This window comes from Pipra filicauda, unplaced genomic scaffold (genome assembly GCF_003945595.2).
Source record: "Pipra filicauda isolate LSUMZ 115617 unplaced genomic scaffold, ASM394559v2 scaffold49_size4853605_pilon, whole genome shotgun sequence".
NCBI lineage: Eukaryota > Metazoa > Chordata > Aves > Passeriformes > Pipridae > Pipra > Pipra filicauda.
In genome coordinates, this window is record NW_024104642.1 from 1,825,186 (window position 1) to 1,841,922 (window position 16,737).

At 42.5% G+C, this 16,737-nt stretch overlaps 1 protein-coding gene across 4 annotated transcripts in view; it reads left to right on the plus strand.

Annotated features, from left to right (window-relative positions):
* The first annotated feature begins 12,095 nt into the window (after positions 1–12,095).
* Positions 12,096–16,737, plus strand: part of KIF13A (kinesin family member 13A) — a 108,033-nt gene continuing 103,391 nt past the window's right edge. For all 4 annotated transcript variants that reach the window (XM_027748317.2, XM_027748318.2, XM_039386667.1 and 1 more), the window contains exons 1-2: positions 12,096–12,460; positions 12,659–12,749. In XM_027748317.2, the coding sequence (XP_027604118.1) occupies positions 12,406–12,460; positions 12,659–12,749 (146 nt within the window). In that variant the 5' untranslated portion in view covers positions 12,096–12,405. The remainder of the gene's footprint in view (positions 12,461–12,658; positions 12,750–16,737) is intronic.

Genomic DNA, 16,737 nt, shown 5'->3' on the forward strand with positions numbered 1-16,737 from the left:
GGCCTTGAATAGAGAAGACCTTTCAATTCTGAAAGGGTTGATGGAGGTCAAAAAGCAGCTTTCTCCCCTGGGCCCCTGTGAGTCATGGTGCTGTTGCACCCTGCACAAGAGGAATTTGCTTTCTTTTCTTTCTCTTCAGTGTTTGGGTTTTTTTTATTACTCTTCTCAGAGACCTATCCTTATAGTTTACAAGTCACCTGTGAGTCACAGCTTGCCTCCACAGGAGCAAAAAAATACACATATTTTGCAAATGAGTTTTAAACCTCACCCTTCATTCAGGCAGCTCAGGAGAGCTGACAGATTGTTCGGAAAACAGCAATTGATACAGTTACATGAACATCCAGGCTTTCCCTAAAGTGCTTCCTTCATGTAATATGTCTGATTCTCCTGGACAGCTTCAAAGCTCTCTGATACTGGAGAGGTTCTCAGGGGGCACATGATGCATTTACACCTTTTTCTCACTACTGCTTTCCAAGAGATTTACAGATATTTCTGAACTTGGCACTTCATCCTCTCTTTGAGGCAAACACAGTACAAATGTCTTGGCCCTGCAGCTGCAGACAGAACTGAGAATCAAGGGAAGCCTTTGGCTGGATCTCAGAGTTCCCATTAAAAGGCTGGTACTTTAACAAAACAGGGAAAGTCTGTGTTTAATAATCCTCTTGTCTGGGAGTTGGCTTTCTGATTTTGGAAGAAGTTTTGACATTTTGCTGATGATCTTCTAGTTGCTAATTCCTCTGGTGTTTCCTACAAATCATGGAAATTAATACTTTTCTAAACCACAATGTATTCCTCAATAATTGCTTCCAGTGTGCTCCACAAAGGTGTGTGGTTTCAGAGTTTTGAAATGCTCTGTAAGGAGGTGTACTGCTGTGAAGCCCCATTGCGGGGATCAAGTTATATATTTCACATTGAGGATAGAAAGGAGGAGAAGAGATGGACTCTGAAAAGGAGAAAAAAAATTAATGAAAGGTGTCTGTGGTTTTAAGCAGTGGGCAAACTCCACCAAGTCAGAGCACAGAGCACACCCATCATTCCAGTAAAGGGAATGCATTCTTAAGAGGTGAAGCATTTCAGCCTGGAAAATGGACAAGATGATAAGGGCTGTTGCCTTTTGATTAGTATTTACCTCTAGCAGAGGAATAACCTACATTTAGACAGATTTCCCAACCACACTTTTCAGATTGCAATCCTCAGGAGAGTTATCTGTGGCTTAGCTTTTACTATCTGTTAGTTTGGAGCAAAAATCTGTGGGAAATTAAGATTTGGAGAAATCTAGGCATTTTTGGGAAGTACACTCCCTGTAATTGAATAAACATATATAGCATTTTTCTAAAGATCCCTCTTAATGTAGATAGTTTTTATTCTTTGTTCACAGGTGAGCACTATATGGATACTGAGTTGAGGTGAGAGAACAAATCCTACTTTCATGGAATATATTGGTTTTTTAAATCAGGAAAATATTGCTACTCACAAGATTCCATAAATATATGGAAATATATTTAAAATTCTCTAATTAAATACTCTAAATATAGTTATAGGCTTTGTAATGAATAAAAGGTAGGCAATTTTAAGGAAGACATAGGATAAGAGATATAAATTATAGCTGGTAAAAATAAAGAATTTTTTTTGAGAAAAATGTGAAGATGTTAAAACCCAAAACAAAGCAAAAAAAGATAAGATGTCCTTTATCAAAACTTGCTTTTAAAACTTGTAATACAAAAAAGATGATCTTGAAAGAGCTACACACCTATATAATCACAGGAGGTGAGTCTTACTGGGAATTTTTCCAAATACAAATAGATGAGAGGTCAAACCCATTTGATGCTCACCCAGCATGATTTCATGAATAATATGGACTGTGGAATTTAACCACTATTAACCAGCATTTAGTAACTACTGATCTGTATTGAAAGTAAGAAACAAAGAACAATTTTTTTTTTACCATCACAGACTAGGGTGCTACCATGAGAAGAAATATAATGTCATCAAAGATATGCTTCAGAAGAAATCTATCAAAAAGAGTCAGTGAGATTAAGTATTAAAAATGCATAATCATCTTCATATGAAAAGGATGTGCCTGGCTCCTTTATCTGTCGTCCTTAATTAGGTAGGAAATAGGGCTCTTCAATGAGTTCTCTGCCAACTTCCACTCAGCTTACAGCCTGATGTTATGGAGCCAGAAGTATTTCAAATACGTGTATTAGTCTTTTTCTGTTCCTATTATTACTTGAAGTGACTTGTTTGAGTTGAGGCCTGCTCTGTCATGAATAGTTTATCTGTGCAGTCACGAGTACTGCAAATGGAATTGTCCACATAAATAAACGCTGCAGGACTGGGCTTGAAGTCAGGGAGATTCAGGCTAGTGTAGAGGTTTGCCTGGGAGAAGTCTTTGCAGTGGACTTTAGGATGACAATTTCTGGGAATGCTGCTTTGGGTTTTTATGTGCTGAAAATCCTGTGCATATTTAGAATATATTATAAGTAATTATGACTTTCAACATCAGAACTCTTTTGTGAAAGAAATCTAACGTAATAGTTTAGCTTTTCTTATTTATTCTTTCATAACATTATCGAATCCTTGCTTGGTTCCCAACAGTCCATCAGACTAATTGGATCAGTACCACGCCTCCCTTTTGGGATGTGCAGTTGTTCAGTAACTAGCAGTCTGGGGCAAGACCCACTCCGGACTGGCTTCAGTTGAGACCTTATACCTAAACTGGTCTTGCAGATCCTCAAGAGGAGGTTATTGGTCCTAGTCAACAGGTTAGGAAAGTTATGGTGTTTTCACTGTGGTAGAGATGACGCTGTAGATTCTAGGTCCCAAGAAGACTATGTGAAAGGATTTCTGAGGTTGCAGAGTAGTTACCCACTTTTGGTTTAATTTCACATGGAAGATTGCTGCCTTTTAAAGACCAAGTGAAAAGTACACTGTTTCTTCCCTAGTATGGCAAAGTGAAATTGAAGTTATCCCAAGCCCAGCATTAGAGCTACGAGTCTTTTTAACATTTATTTTGTGATGTTCATAAAGCTGTTCCATATTTGGATGGTGTTACCATTAAAATGCAGCTGATATTATATTTCACGTATTTCCACTATGTCAGAGTTACTGAGATAAAAACCAAAACCAACCACTTAAAAAAAGTGTACCCTGAAGACAGAAGTAAATCTTGTCTTTCTTGTATCTCTTTCACTGGAGAAATAACAGCCATACAAGTGAATTATTTTCATTTGTATCAAGCAATGGACTTTTACCCTTTTGCTTGACTTGACTTGAATCTCAAGTCTATTTTCTTGATGATAAGGCTAAATTTTTGATTTCTGAAATTCAATCACATTGTTTCTATTTGTGCCTTTTGCACAAACCTTACCATTCTTCCCAGTTGGTTTAGTCCCTTCCAGAACTGTATTTCTCATTAGCTGTTGTTCAGACTCAAACTGTGTGGTGTATATGTGTGTTCACACCACTTTGATTTCAGAAGAAAGGTTAATTGCCCTGGAAGTTCTGTCCATGTTTTAGTTTTGCTGTGTTTCTTTTCTAAAACTGCCTTTCATCTTTGCTGTCAGATTAAAGAGAGGAAACCTCAGATCACAATATGAATGGTGGGAAAGGACTTGAGTCATTCAAGGAATGCATCTGGGAGACAGGCAATGCAAAGTTTATTACAGGAGAGAAAAGGATAAAGGACCTTTGTGTGTGGACTAACAGTTTTAGGAATCCTTCTACCCTGGCTCTCCTTGTACAGCTCCATTTGTAATAGTGACTGTGGGAAAAATTAAATGAGTCACTAACTTGCAAGTCACTAGTTTGTTGGGGGCTTTTCTTGTAGCTCTCTGTAATAGCAGCAGGCTGGTCCCAGTGATACAGAAGTCCTCCTGTACTGGATTTTGTGGATGACTCTTATAACTATTCTGTGTTTTCCTGTCAAATACTGGTGTAGACAAACTGCAAGAAGATTGGAAGGCTGTCTGTTTCTCCATATTTTTAACCTGAAGAGAGCAAGCCTTTTGCCATGAGTCAAAGAGGATGAAAAAAATGGATGCCCAATGGTTGCACTGTTTAAGAGTCTTCATTCTAAAAATGAGACTAGGATCTGTTGCTGATAATTTTGTTGGTGGTGATTATGAGATTATTGTATTTGGTATGTTTTCTTCACACTGGGGAGACTGGGAAGAGAAGTGATGAGGTGTTTTATTTCCCAAATCTCATTATGCACCTTAATTAGCACCTTCAGCACTTGTTTCCACCTTCTACAGGAGCTGATGAAACCTGTTGAACTTAATGTGAATCTTCCTGTTAAATTTAATAGATAGCAGATCTGTGCTGAGCTGTCTTCTGGATGTTTTAACAAGCACAATTCCACCTTCTCTCTCAAGGCTTTGTCTCACTCAGCTTCCTTACTCCCTGACCTACCAGTGTGTACTGTTTGCTTTCTACTGTCTTTCAAGCAAGGGCATCTTTTGTTCTCTACACTTTAGGAAGATATCACTTTTGGCTAGAGAATGTATTTGCAGACATCAGAAAAAAAAGTAATTGCATCAGAAAAAAAAGTAGTTGCGTAAGGAAAAATTTTGGCTTGGCCAGCATGGTTACTATCTCAGCTTACTTAGTAAGCAAGCTTGGTGGATGCACTACCCCTCCCCACCCTCCTTCTCCTCCCAGGGGCAGGGCCCCGGTTCTAAGTCTCACCCAGGGTAGCCAGCAAAGTTCAGCTTCTCTTTGAAAGCAGGAAGTAAACCAGCAAGGGGACTGTGACTGAGTGTGGAAGGGTTAACAGGAATGCTGCTCTTCTGTTCCAAGAGGCTGCTGCCACTAATCACGCTGTTTATATTTACAGCTTTCCCGCTCCTCCCTATTGTGCATAAAGCACGCCTCTGAAAACAGAGCCTAAGCACTGCTGTAAGTTAGTCAGACTGTGTGTAGTATCTGATTGCTAACTGAAGAGACTTGGAGGCTGCAGACTCACTTTTTTCTACCTGTGGTAAGGCACACACCTGCACTTAGCAAATGCCTTATAATTAGTGATGCTCTGGAGAATGTTCGTGAGCCAACTTCCTGCCCACAAGTGCCCTTAATCTCAATTTGGGACTTGCAGTCACAAGGGGACTGCATGGATGTGCTAGAGTGATGCTTGCATACCAGACATTCTTTATCATAAAGATGAAGAGGGGTGAGAGCTTTCTGGGTAGGGGGAATAATGGGAGGGTTGTCCTTTCCTTCAGTTCACTGGGGCCTGCCAACTGATTTAAATTGTAAATAGTGTTACAAACTAGCCATGGCAATTTGTTGTTTCTTAGGAGAATTATCTGATTTCTACTAATATAGAGTAGAAAAGGGAAAGAATAAAAGGAAAAATTATGTATCTCTACTAATTTAACATCAATCCCTTTTCATAACTTAAATAGTTATATTAACCACATGTAGGGAATGTCAGTTCCTTTGGTACCCTTTGATCTTACCTTTTTAACAGTACAAAACTCTTTCCTTTCCCTTCTCTTTCCACTACCATAAACTATTATCACCACCATGATGTTTAAAGACTGTGTAGTGGCATGTGTCTGGTAGGGTCAGCAGGAAAGGTTCCCTGCTGTCATGTCATCTAACCCAATCAAGTTTACTCTTTAAAATTCACTGGATTTAGACCTCTGGTCTCATGTGCAGGAAGCCATTCATTTGTCTGGGGGAAGAAGTCAATTCATTTCCAGCCTGAGTGTGTTCCAAGACAGAAACACAGAAGGGCTGAGGCTGGCAGGGACCTTTGGAGTCCATCTAGTGTAATGTCCCTGCCCAAGCAGGGCTGCCTGGTGCCAGTTGTGCAGGACCATATCCGGAAGTCTTGATTTTGAGTATCTCTAAGGATGGAGCTTCCACAACCTCCCTGGGCAACCTGTGCCAGCACTCAGTCACCTTCACAGTGAAAAAGTGTTCCCCAATGTTCAGAGGAAACCTCCTGTGTTTCAGTTCGTGCTCATCACTTCCTGGTCTACCACTGGGCACCACTGAAGAGAGTCTGGCTCCCTGCTTTTAGCACCCTCCCTTCACATATATCTCTACAGTGATAATATTCCTTCCCTTGAGCCTTCTCTCCTCCAGGCCAAATAGTTGCAGTTCTCTCAGCCCTTGTTCTTAGGAGATGCTCCAGCCCCTTAATCACCTTTGTGGCCTCTTCCATGTGTTCCTATCTCTCTTCTACTGGGGAGCCCAGAATTGGACACAGCACTCCAGATATGACCTTACCAGTGCTGAGCAGAGGGGAAGGATCACCTCCCCTGATCTGCTGGCAGTGCTCCTCCTAATGCAGCCCAGAATAAAAGGGCTGCATGAAAGACAGTTTACACCCATTTGTTCTTGTGCTAGTGTTTTTCCTGAAACTTCAGTAGCACCATGCTTTTAACTGGCCTGAAAGGAAGCGTAAACAGCCATATCCCTTCTCAGACTTCATTTTGCTAGACTAAACAAACTGAACTTTGTTAGTCTGCTCTTTGATAATATTCACTATTCCCCAGTTCTCCCAGTAACCCTTTTATGGGTCTGTTTCATTTTCAACTCCTTTTCCTAAATACTGTACTGAGTTTTCCAGGTGACCATGTCATCCATACCTCTTCTTTCCCTGATATAACTGAAGTGATAAGAGCCCCAACTACATAGATTTTGATTATGATATCAGTTCATTGTGAATCGAGGATGAATAACCACAGCCTCACTCTCCCTAGTACAAACAAATTTCCGAAGGTATTTGAGTTGGGGGTGGAGTGTTTCCTGAAGTGAAAAAGGGATGGCATACAGATAATTAACATGAATAGTAACAAAAATCTAAATAAATCCACCATTTCTTTCCTGGACAGCTAAGGAACGTGAGCTACGTAGCACATGACTAGCTGTCAGAGGAGGACAGAACTATGGCTCATATCTGAGGTTACAATTGCAGGGATGTTAAAATCCCTGCAATAAACCAAATCCCTCCCAAGATGACTGACTCAGTTTGGATTCAGTAAAAACAGTAGTCACACTTCCAGAGTGTAGGGAAATGTATCTGAATGATATAAAGAAATTTTCTTGCACCTTTTTCACCTTTTTTACTTCCTCTCGGTTTCTTTGCTATAGCTGCATTATTCTGCTTCTAAGCTCATTTATTTCTATTAATAGGACTTTTCATCTGTAGGTAGTAATGACCATTAAAGTTCCCACAGTAATTTAAAACTATTTCTCCTTTCTAAGTGATAGGAGATGGGGAACAGAGCTCCCTGCCCTTCAGTGAGTGGAGCAAAGAGATTATCATCTGCAGAATGGTCATGGAGTTAAATGTAACTAAAATTGAGCAGCTCCTCTCACAGACGAGTTAGTTTCATCTACTGTGTTGAATCTTGGGATGAAGTTTCTAAAAGACTATTGCAATATTGCATCAGAGGCAGGGAGAAAATATCGTATCTGATCAGCAAAATTTCATTTGATATTTTTTCTGCCCATAGCAAGGAACTTTTCAGCTTGATGAAGATGCAACTGCACCTGCCTTGGGGACATTCGCTGTAATTGGACACTCTCAAGCGTCCAGGGTGGGTGTGGAGGCAGAGGTAGGGTCCTAGCAACAGTCAAGACCACAGCCACATAAAGCAAATCAGGTAATTCAAAACAAAGGTAAATTAACCTGTAAGAGCAGATTTAGTTCGTTCATCACTGCAAGTGCCTGTAAGCCAACTCTGTTCAGAGCTGAGGTGGGCTTAAACTGCAATGCCTGTTAAAAGCAATATACTATGCATCAATACAGAGCTGTCAGCTACCTCGTGTAGCTTTGAGCAGCATCTGTCAGGCAGGATAATGTTTAGGTGCATATATTCTGCATTTGTTCTTAACACTGGCAATTCAAGCTACTGCTTTTTTTTTTTCTGAGTGTCAGAAGAGCATTTGTCACCGCAGCCCCTTTCTGGGCCCAGGGTGTTGCCATAAATATGCTGGACATAGAAGACAATTTTCATGCCTCCTGCACAGCTTTAGAGACAGTCAAAACAGATCTCTGATAAGACAGAGGTGGCAACAATCCAGCCTGACTAACATCCAGCTTGAATTTGAAGCAAGAAGGAAATAGAAAAGCAGCCTGAAAAGTGCCCTCAGCTAGGTCATTGGCTAAAATCCTGCCCTCGTATCCTTTTCTAAATTCAATGTACCTCTCCAGCAGGGTTATTTGCAAAGCCTAGTGATGTGTGTGAGACAGATATTTGGTTCCCAGTGTACAATTATGAGCAGGCACTTGCTTCCTCAGGTGCTCTCTAAATGCATTTTATTCAATCAAAAATTCAAGTTTGTCTGTACAACAGGACACTCATTTGTGTCCTGACGCAAATACAGTCATATTTCATCGACCCCTTCAATAAGAAATATTTCTCCCTTATAGAATGTCCATGTCTCTTTTCCAATATGATAAATGCTATTTAAAAAAACCCAAACAGAAATTATTATCCGTTCTTCTTTTTCACCAACATCAGTTAAAGATTTATCAATTATTTTGTTAGAGCTACGATTTCTTCCTATGGTTTTTCCCTAACGTAAGTGTAATATATTAGATTATTAACGTTAAGAATATCTGTTGGTTTCATTATACTGCATTTTTTCATTTTACCTCTTTCAAGCTGGATGATGCTGTAATGTGTTTGGGTTGACAAAAACGTTTGTTTTCTCTGTTAATTTGAATTAAAGAAAACTCAATAAAAATTTGGAAACACAGAGAAAACTTTTATTTTGGTCAATCTTATAAAATACAAATCTTGGGTTAAATTTAGTAAGCATCTCTTGGACTTCAGGTGCTATAAAATTAAACACTTTTTCTTTTATCACTTTCAACACCAAAAGAAAAACACTGCTTTGGTTCCCATGTTCTCGCTGCCGCCAGCTCCTTCTCCTCTCTGGCTCCTGTGACACAAGATGAAGTTAGACGTGCCAGTGACAGCATGCATGGTAAGATATGTGCTGGGGATGCTGCTGACAAGATGGATATTCTTGGCAGGCTCTGTGACATTTCTCTCTGTCCTTTGCTAAGGAAAGGGGGTCAGTGGAACACCATCAGGGCTTCAGGCATCAACCTGGGTGCACAGCACCGCTCCTCCATTTCCATGTCATGAAGTAGAGCTGTCGATCCTCCTGCTCAGAATATATAGGAAGACATAGACATGCCTTCATGTCAAATCACATTATCTGTGTTATGCCTTAGGAAGATGAGGAGCAGAATAAAGTAAGGAGCAATGTTTTTTTTATGTTCTTTGCTGAATGATGGATTGATGGACAAATGTACAGAAATGCTCGAAGGCAAGAAAGAAGAATGAAACGGATGAAAAACAAGAAAGAGATAAAAATTCAAACCTGGCCCTAGTAAAGATCCAAAATTGCTGTTGACCTCAGTGATAGAGAACCAGAACAAAAGAGCAGGTGGACGAAAGCAGGGACAGGAAAAAGAAATCAGGGAAGGATGACTTCAGATGATTTCATCCTCGTGTTTCCCTCTCAGTTCCCCTCACCCACCATCAGTCTCCACTTTCTCCAGCTCTCATCTTTTATCATTGCTGAAGCAGTAAGCTGTCATTTCTCATCTGGTATCTCCCAACCATCCATCAGCATGTCTGGGATAGCTGGCAGCTAATTCCGAGGGGTGAGCGACCCATCAGTATCCCTTGCCAGTTCCCACGGCGCATGTAAACTGATCAAGCTAACAAATTCTGACGGGTGAGAGACATCTATCCGTAGTTGCTACCGGTAGCAAAGACAGAGACATAAAGGGTTCCATATGGTGTTCAATGAGGAGATACAATGCCAGAAGAGAAACATCTCATTGTCCTGAATTCACAGATTGCTCTTTGATCTACCTAATGATCTCATGGGGCCTCTAAAACATTACCCTCTTCCTATTGTGCCCTAATGCCAAAGGTTTAGAGGAGACCAGAAATACATTCTGCTACATGCAAGCTGCCTAATAGATATTGTCAGGTCGTGGTACAAATGTTGCCAAAAGCCCTTTCTTGAGAGGGCAGAAAACCTTGGTGGAACCAAGACCTCATTTTTAGCAGCTGTTTTTCAGGGCATGCTGATGTAAATGAAGGAGCAAAAGTCCTTTTTTCAATTACCTAACACTAGAAAAAAAATCAGAATTTTACACAAAGTGAACAACTACAGTCTGCATTACAACAAACTAGGCCTTTTCAGACAGTTTTGCATGGCCAGCTTTCTGTACCTGCAAATGGTGGAATATAATTCACAAGCCTAAACCAGACATTTGTAAAAACTTCTTCCCACGACTCTTCCCACAGCCAAAATCATAGTCAATCTCATAAAGACTTCCTTCAGTTTCTCTTTAGCTAATATAATTGTTTTTATTTAATCTTGCAATGATGTAGTTTTTCCACTAAGAGGTGGAAAATTGAAACGGAAGGGAGTATTTTCCCTTACATCTGCTGGCCGCCTTCTCTTCCCAACAGTGTCCGAGTTTCACTGAACAACTCCCTTTCTCCACAGCCATTTCAGACCTCATGCCTTGTCTTGAGCCAGCGCTTACTTTGATCTGGGTTCTTGCAGTCTACAGCCATAAGTAGGATGTCTCATTTCAACATCGCTCCTTTTCTTTACTTGTTGAGCCACATGCTTATGATGCCTTTCAAAAGGAACTTCATCTCTTATGCCTACTTCCAGAGGCAAGAAGCCCACATGCACTAGCTTTTTCTGTTGATGTTCTCCAGATGCCCAGCTTTGTTTGGTAACCTTTCTCTTTTGCCATGCTAACTGTGTATCATTTCCTTTCAGCATTCCTGCAAGTTGTAGCCATTTGGGACAGCCAGGCCTTCTCCAGAAACAGTCCTCTCAGTCCCCTTGCAGGAGTGTTCTTGTTGGTGTGCTGGCAGCCAGGAGGGAGACAATCTTCTAAGCTCCATCTGTTGCTTTCACCTCTGTTTTAGACATCTGCTCTTTCTCAGTGCAGCTATCTATTCATCATTTATTGTTTAATCCATTCTCTCTACACTGGTTTAGCCCCAGAGTAGACAGAATAATCCCTTTTGGGGTTGAGCCTGTCTTTTCCTTAAAGAAAACATTACAGACATCGCTCTTTTGCACTGGAATTCCTGCCATTTAGCTGCATCAATGATAAGGCTTGATTCTTTGGAAGATATTTTACTGAAGCTAAGAAAACACTTCTGGGGAGAAACAAAAGTTTTAACAGGACACTTCAAAAAGAAGGCTATCCCAAGATCCTAAGACTATTGCAGTTTTAACTAAAAATCTTTCTTGGCTTGCCCACTGGAAGGTCAGCCATCCTTGGAGCTTGCGGTTGCTGAGTAAAGCACTGCTGTTTGTAACACTTTATCCCAGCGCTGAACTCACCACAAGTAGATGGACGCAACTCCATCCTATGGCGTTTGGGCAGGCACTAGGCAATGGTTGCCCATCGCTGTGTGGAAAAGCAAGATGGCACAAGTAGTCCCAGCACTTCACAGGCAGCCCTTCACAGCCAAGGAAGTGTCAGGCAGGTTGAGGCCCAGGCAGGGCTCCTTGCTCCATCACCTCGAGGTGCCGCACCGCTTCCAGGACTCCATACCATGCAATGCACACATTTTGCCCAGGTCACCCGTGCTGGTGCCAGGACTGTGCCAGGCAGGTCATTGCTTACTAACGTTGTGCACTTTTTGTCAGAATACATCCCCTGGCATCACAACATTTTGTTTTGGGGCACTTTGTGGCTTTTCCTCTAGGGCCTTTCCTTGCCACAAGGAAACTCGGTGTCCAGTCGGACAAGCCGGTGGCTTTGTGGTAACAGCACACACCTGCGCTAGGAGCGACGGTGGCTCTCGGGCAGGGGGTGAGGGCACAGTCCTGGCAGCAGCATCCCCACTCCCGCCAGCGCCACCTTCCCGCGCAAAGCGCATCCCGCCGCGCGTGCTCACTGGGAAGCAGCGCCTGTCCGAGGATGGAGGGGGGGAAGTCTCCCCACGCCCCCCGCGCCGAAGGCGCTCGGCTGTTCCCGTCGCTTTCCGGCGCCGCCGCCTTTCCCCGCCCTCTCGCCGCCTGCCTGGGCGCCCGCACTCCCGGCGGCGCGGCGGGAGGAGGAGGCGGCGGAAGATGGCGGTGGGGATTGGCAGGGAGGCGGCGGCAGCAGCAGCTCTGCGAACGAACCCGTGGGCAGCCTGCGCCAGAACCGGTGCGGGCCGCGGCTGAGCAAGGAGGCGGCTGGGGCTGCACCGCCACCGCCCTCCCCGGCGCCGCTCCCTCCTCCTCCTCTTCTCCCTGCCTCCCTCCCTCTCTCGCCTTCCCCGCCTGCCCCGGCCCTCCGCCCTCGCCCCGGCCCGGCATGGCCGGTGGCGCTCCGCCGTGTCGCTGCCGCCGCCGGCGCTGAGCGGGGCCGCCCGCCCGCCGCTCCCGGGAGCGGGGAAGATGTCGGACACCAAGGTGAAAGTTGCCGTCAGGGTCCGGCCCATGAACAAGAGAGGTAAACGGAGTCTGGGGGCACAGCGGGGTGCGGGGAGGGGGCGTCCCCCCGCGTTCTCCCCCAGGCTGGCGGCGGGACGAGCCCCCGCCGTCGCTCGCTCCGAGGGGGACCCGGCGGGGGCCGAGCTGCCCCGGCGTGCCGGGAGAAGCGGGGGTACGCTCGCCCTGGGTACAGCCCCCCCTCCGTGTCGCCTTGCAGAGCTGGACCTGAATACCAAGTGCATCGTGGAGATGGAAGGGAACCAGACTGTGCTTCACCCTCCGCCTTCCAACACCAAGCAGGGAGAAAGGTAAAAGCCCGAGTCGCCGTGCCCGAGTGAAAACCAAGCCCCAGCTCCTCCGCCTCGCCCTCGCAGACGCCTCGCCCGGCTTTGTCAGGGCAGCGGCGGGGTCCCGGGGGTCTCGCTCGGTGCCTTTCGGGGTTTGCGGTGGGTGGGGAGGAGCGGGCGAGGGGCGAGCGCTGGCCGGGGGTCGCTGCCTTGGGCTTGCATCCCTGTGAAGGAGGGATCGGTTCTTTACCTGGCTTCCTGGCGGGGTCGGACGTACCCAGTGTGGAGACAGAAGATCCCTGTTGGCCTCCCAGGTTTAGAAGTTGATTGTTGATTGACTGCTCAAAAAATAAGCTGTTGAGTAGGTAAGGACTTAGACGGTGTGTGCTGTTTTCAGAAATTTTCCTTGAGTGCAGGCTGCCACCAACTTGATGTAACCTTTGGGGGAGCAAGAAGCAGAATCTGATTTTTATGCTAGTGATGGACTTTTTTTTTAATAGGTTTGTTTACTAGGTTTTAATGTATTTGCATTTGAAAAGGCTGTAATTGCTCGATCCTTTATTAATTCAGTGTTGTTCTGTGAAGTAGCCTATGAGAATATGCTAAAATAATTTTGAAATCTGGCATTTAGCTGTGATGCCCCAGTGAAGAATACCCTTGGAAATAATCCAAAATACCAATGCACTAGACTGTAAAAATAGATCAGAACAGGAAAAGATTTCTTTCCTTTGAGGGAGTGTGGGGAAAGACAGGGAGGTGCGAGGGGAATAGTTACGTTGTATTCTTATCTGTTCGGTTACCTGTTGACTGCTCAACTTAAGTTGGTCGGTTAAATGTATTTAATGCCAAGGAGTGTGAAATCGTATAGAGATTTTAAATCTACCACGTTCCTACCAGTTAAGTTTTTTTAAGAATATTTTTGATTCAGTTCATGGTAGTTAGGAAGAAACGGTAGTGTGAGAATATTCTTTTTTCCAAAGGCAGTGTTTTATAAAAGCAGGAAGCTTTTATAGCTTTCCAGTAGAAGAGGTTGAGACCTCTATTCTTACATGTTCAAGGTGGGAAGGTGCTTCTCACATTAAACCATGTCCTAGAATATAGCTGTAATCACACCAGTTTGTTTTAAATCTAGCTTGCATTGTCTTCAGGACCATCGTTGTGGTTAAAGTACCAGCCTGGGTCTTGAAAGTTCTTTGCTTGTTTCCTACCCCTCTCAAAGACCTTTGTGTAATCATCTATAAGTCATGCTGTCTCTGTGGGTCTTAGCATCCCATCTGTGAAATGGAAATCTTGTTTTTTTATTAAAAATGATTCCGTTTTAGAAAGTATGGAGGTTTTTTTCAATCAACAGGAGTTGAATAAACACTACTATAATAAGAATGACATTAACTCTTCAAAGTGAGTGGATTTGACAGGTATGAAACACGAAATACACACAGAGTGTACAAAGCAAGAACAGAATTAAGATTTAAAAATCACTGTTTCAATAGACTTGAGAGACTAAGAGCCAGGTGGTTTAATGAAGAGCCTTGAATTTGTCAATTTTGCTTGTTGTGCACATCGGCCTGCAGTAAGACTATTCAGTGACTCTGTCTCTTGAGAGCTTCTGTGTCTTGTGTTTGTCAGGCTTTACTATGTATAATGTATGTAGATTCTCTTGGTTGGAGCTGGCTTCTGTTTCTACGTCAATATCCTTCTGGATGAGCAGTGATGCTTGTGTGCAACCCCACTGACGGCAGCTGTGTTGGCAAGTAATAGGTGTCCTGCTTGCAGCACAGTGTGAGGCTAGAATTTGGCTGGCTGTTAACTTGTGTTTGAGACAACTGCCAGATTTATTGGAAGTAACAGTCAGAAACACTGATTGGAAGTAACTCTCACTAATGCAAACGTATAGTTTGGGTGCCTGCTTAAATGGCAGATGTTGTATGTAACCCGTTGAGATGCTTAATGGACTTTTTGGTGCCTTGTGAAAATCCTTACGCTTTCTTCAGTCTGAAACTGCTGATTTCTGTTTTTTTTACTCAAGATAAATAGTTTAATTTCTCATGAAGAGAGATGAATTCTGTTCTTCTATGTGTACCCACCATAAAATGTCTGTATAAACTGGCTCTGAATTGCTGAGTAGCTGCTGCTTGCACTTGGATTGATGCCTTGGCAGGGTTAGGGATGTCAAATGGATTTTTGGTTTTCTTTGTGTAGCTTGTTTTTATATAGCTTAACTGGATTTTTCTTTCAGAGCAACCATGTCATTGCAAATATGATTTAATTTGTTAGGGTGATTAATCGGTCTTTCCCTACTCTATGTATTGTTCTAATATTCTGTTTAATCTTACCTTTCCCTTTTTAGGTTTTATCTTTTTATATGGAAATTTCCCTTTTCTACATGAATGGAAGTACAAGTTTGTATTGCACTTTGGAATAAGAATAAGTAGCCTTCTAAAGCAAATTTGGTTTCCAGGGCTGCTTTTTTTAATTCAGCTGAAGCCAAGAGACTGTAGGGTGTGGAGAGTAGAATTCAGGACCACGCTCTTTATTTGCTTTGTTCTCTCAGTTAAAATTTAAAAGGTAATGACAGAATTTTCTAAAGTAAGATTAGGTAACTCTTTAATAATGATAAGATTATAAAATTTGCTCTTGGAAGAACATCCAAAGTTAGGAAAATCAGATTTTACTAGCTTTGCCGATGCTGTAAGGAATTCTTGAATTAAATTTAAGTTCAGTTGCATGATAATAATTAGTCTCTAGGCATTATGAAGAATAGTTCTAAAGGATTTTAGATTGGCAAGTAATGCTAGTTTTACAAGTGGTGTAAAAAGCCTAAAATCCCAGACAGTGCTGTCATTTGTCCAACTTATTAGGGGTAAAGCTGTAACCATAAATTAGAACAGGGTTCTGACTGCATCTTCTAACTGCTAGACCACACAGCATCCACACCGTAACAACCACTGCTACAAAATAGCAATTGTTATTAGATACAAGTGTTCTGTCTTTTTATAAGCAGCAGGCCTGCTGTTGCCCACAGGCACATGACTTCCAGCGTTCTAAACTAACGAAGGAGGAAAACCAGAACACAGTAAAACTGAACAGTCTGTGTCTGAAAGACACAGGAAAATCTTTATCAACTGAAGTTATAGGAGGCAGAGTTCAGAAAGGAACGGTTTTCATTAGCTGCTATCAGGTATAATCTCCGGTGCTGGCAATGTTTTTGGAAGTTCGTTGTTGAACTTCATACCTTTAACCCTTGTTTTACTGTTATTGGTAGCAGTAGTTTCCTTTATACCTGCTGAAGTGTGCTTGTGTGTTGCTTTAGTTCCCTCTCCCATCTCTAAGCCATTTCCTCCCCAAAACTAAGACTTCCATTTCTTCCCCCCAAAAAATTCCTGGGAACCCTCTGGTTTTTTTTTTTCCTGTCTTCGCCTGGGAATCTGAGTTTCCTTTCTCAAAGTACACTCTTCCCAGAAAAAAAACCTGTTCTTACTTATAGTCTTTTAGAAATGGGTATTATGTTTCTAAGCCAACTGTATACTTGGCAATAAGGTGCAGTGTTAAAATGTAACTATGAGATAATTAGTATGGAGTCACAGTCAATCTTGCAAAATATTTCAGTAACTTTTTACGATGGAAATTTCACATCTCTATGTCTACGAAAGATCTCACTTTACATTAAGGATGGTATTTTTTTAGTAGGACAAATGAGGCCTTGCTAGGTTCCTCCTCTGGTTTTGATTGTTAAAATATGCTTTCCTCCTTTGCTTTCCTTCTTTCTTTCCTTTCAGCTATGCTTTTTAGGATATATATATATATATATATAGGATCTGAAAAGTTTTATTTTAGTTCCCTGACAACAGTTCTTCGTGACATGATTTTTCCTTTAGTAAGCAAAATATTTGTCTTGACAGAAATAAACAAGGAACTATGGAGACAGTAGAACTGAAGTGCTATTTCATCTGTAGTTTTAACTGAAACACAAATTCGTCTATTGGGCAATTTATTCCATTAGAGCTCAGTA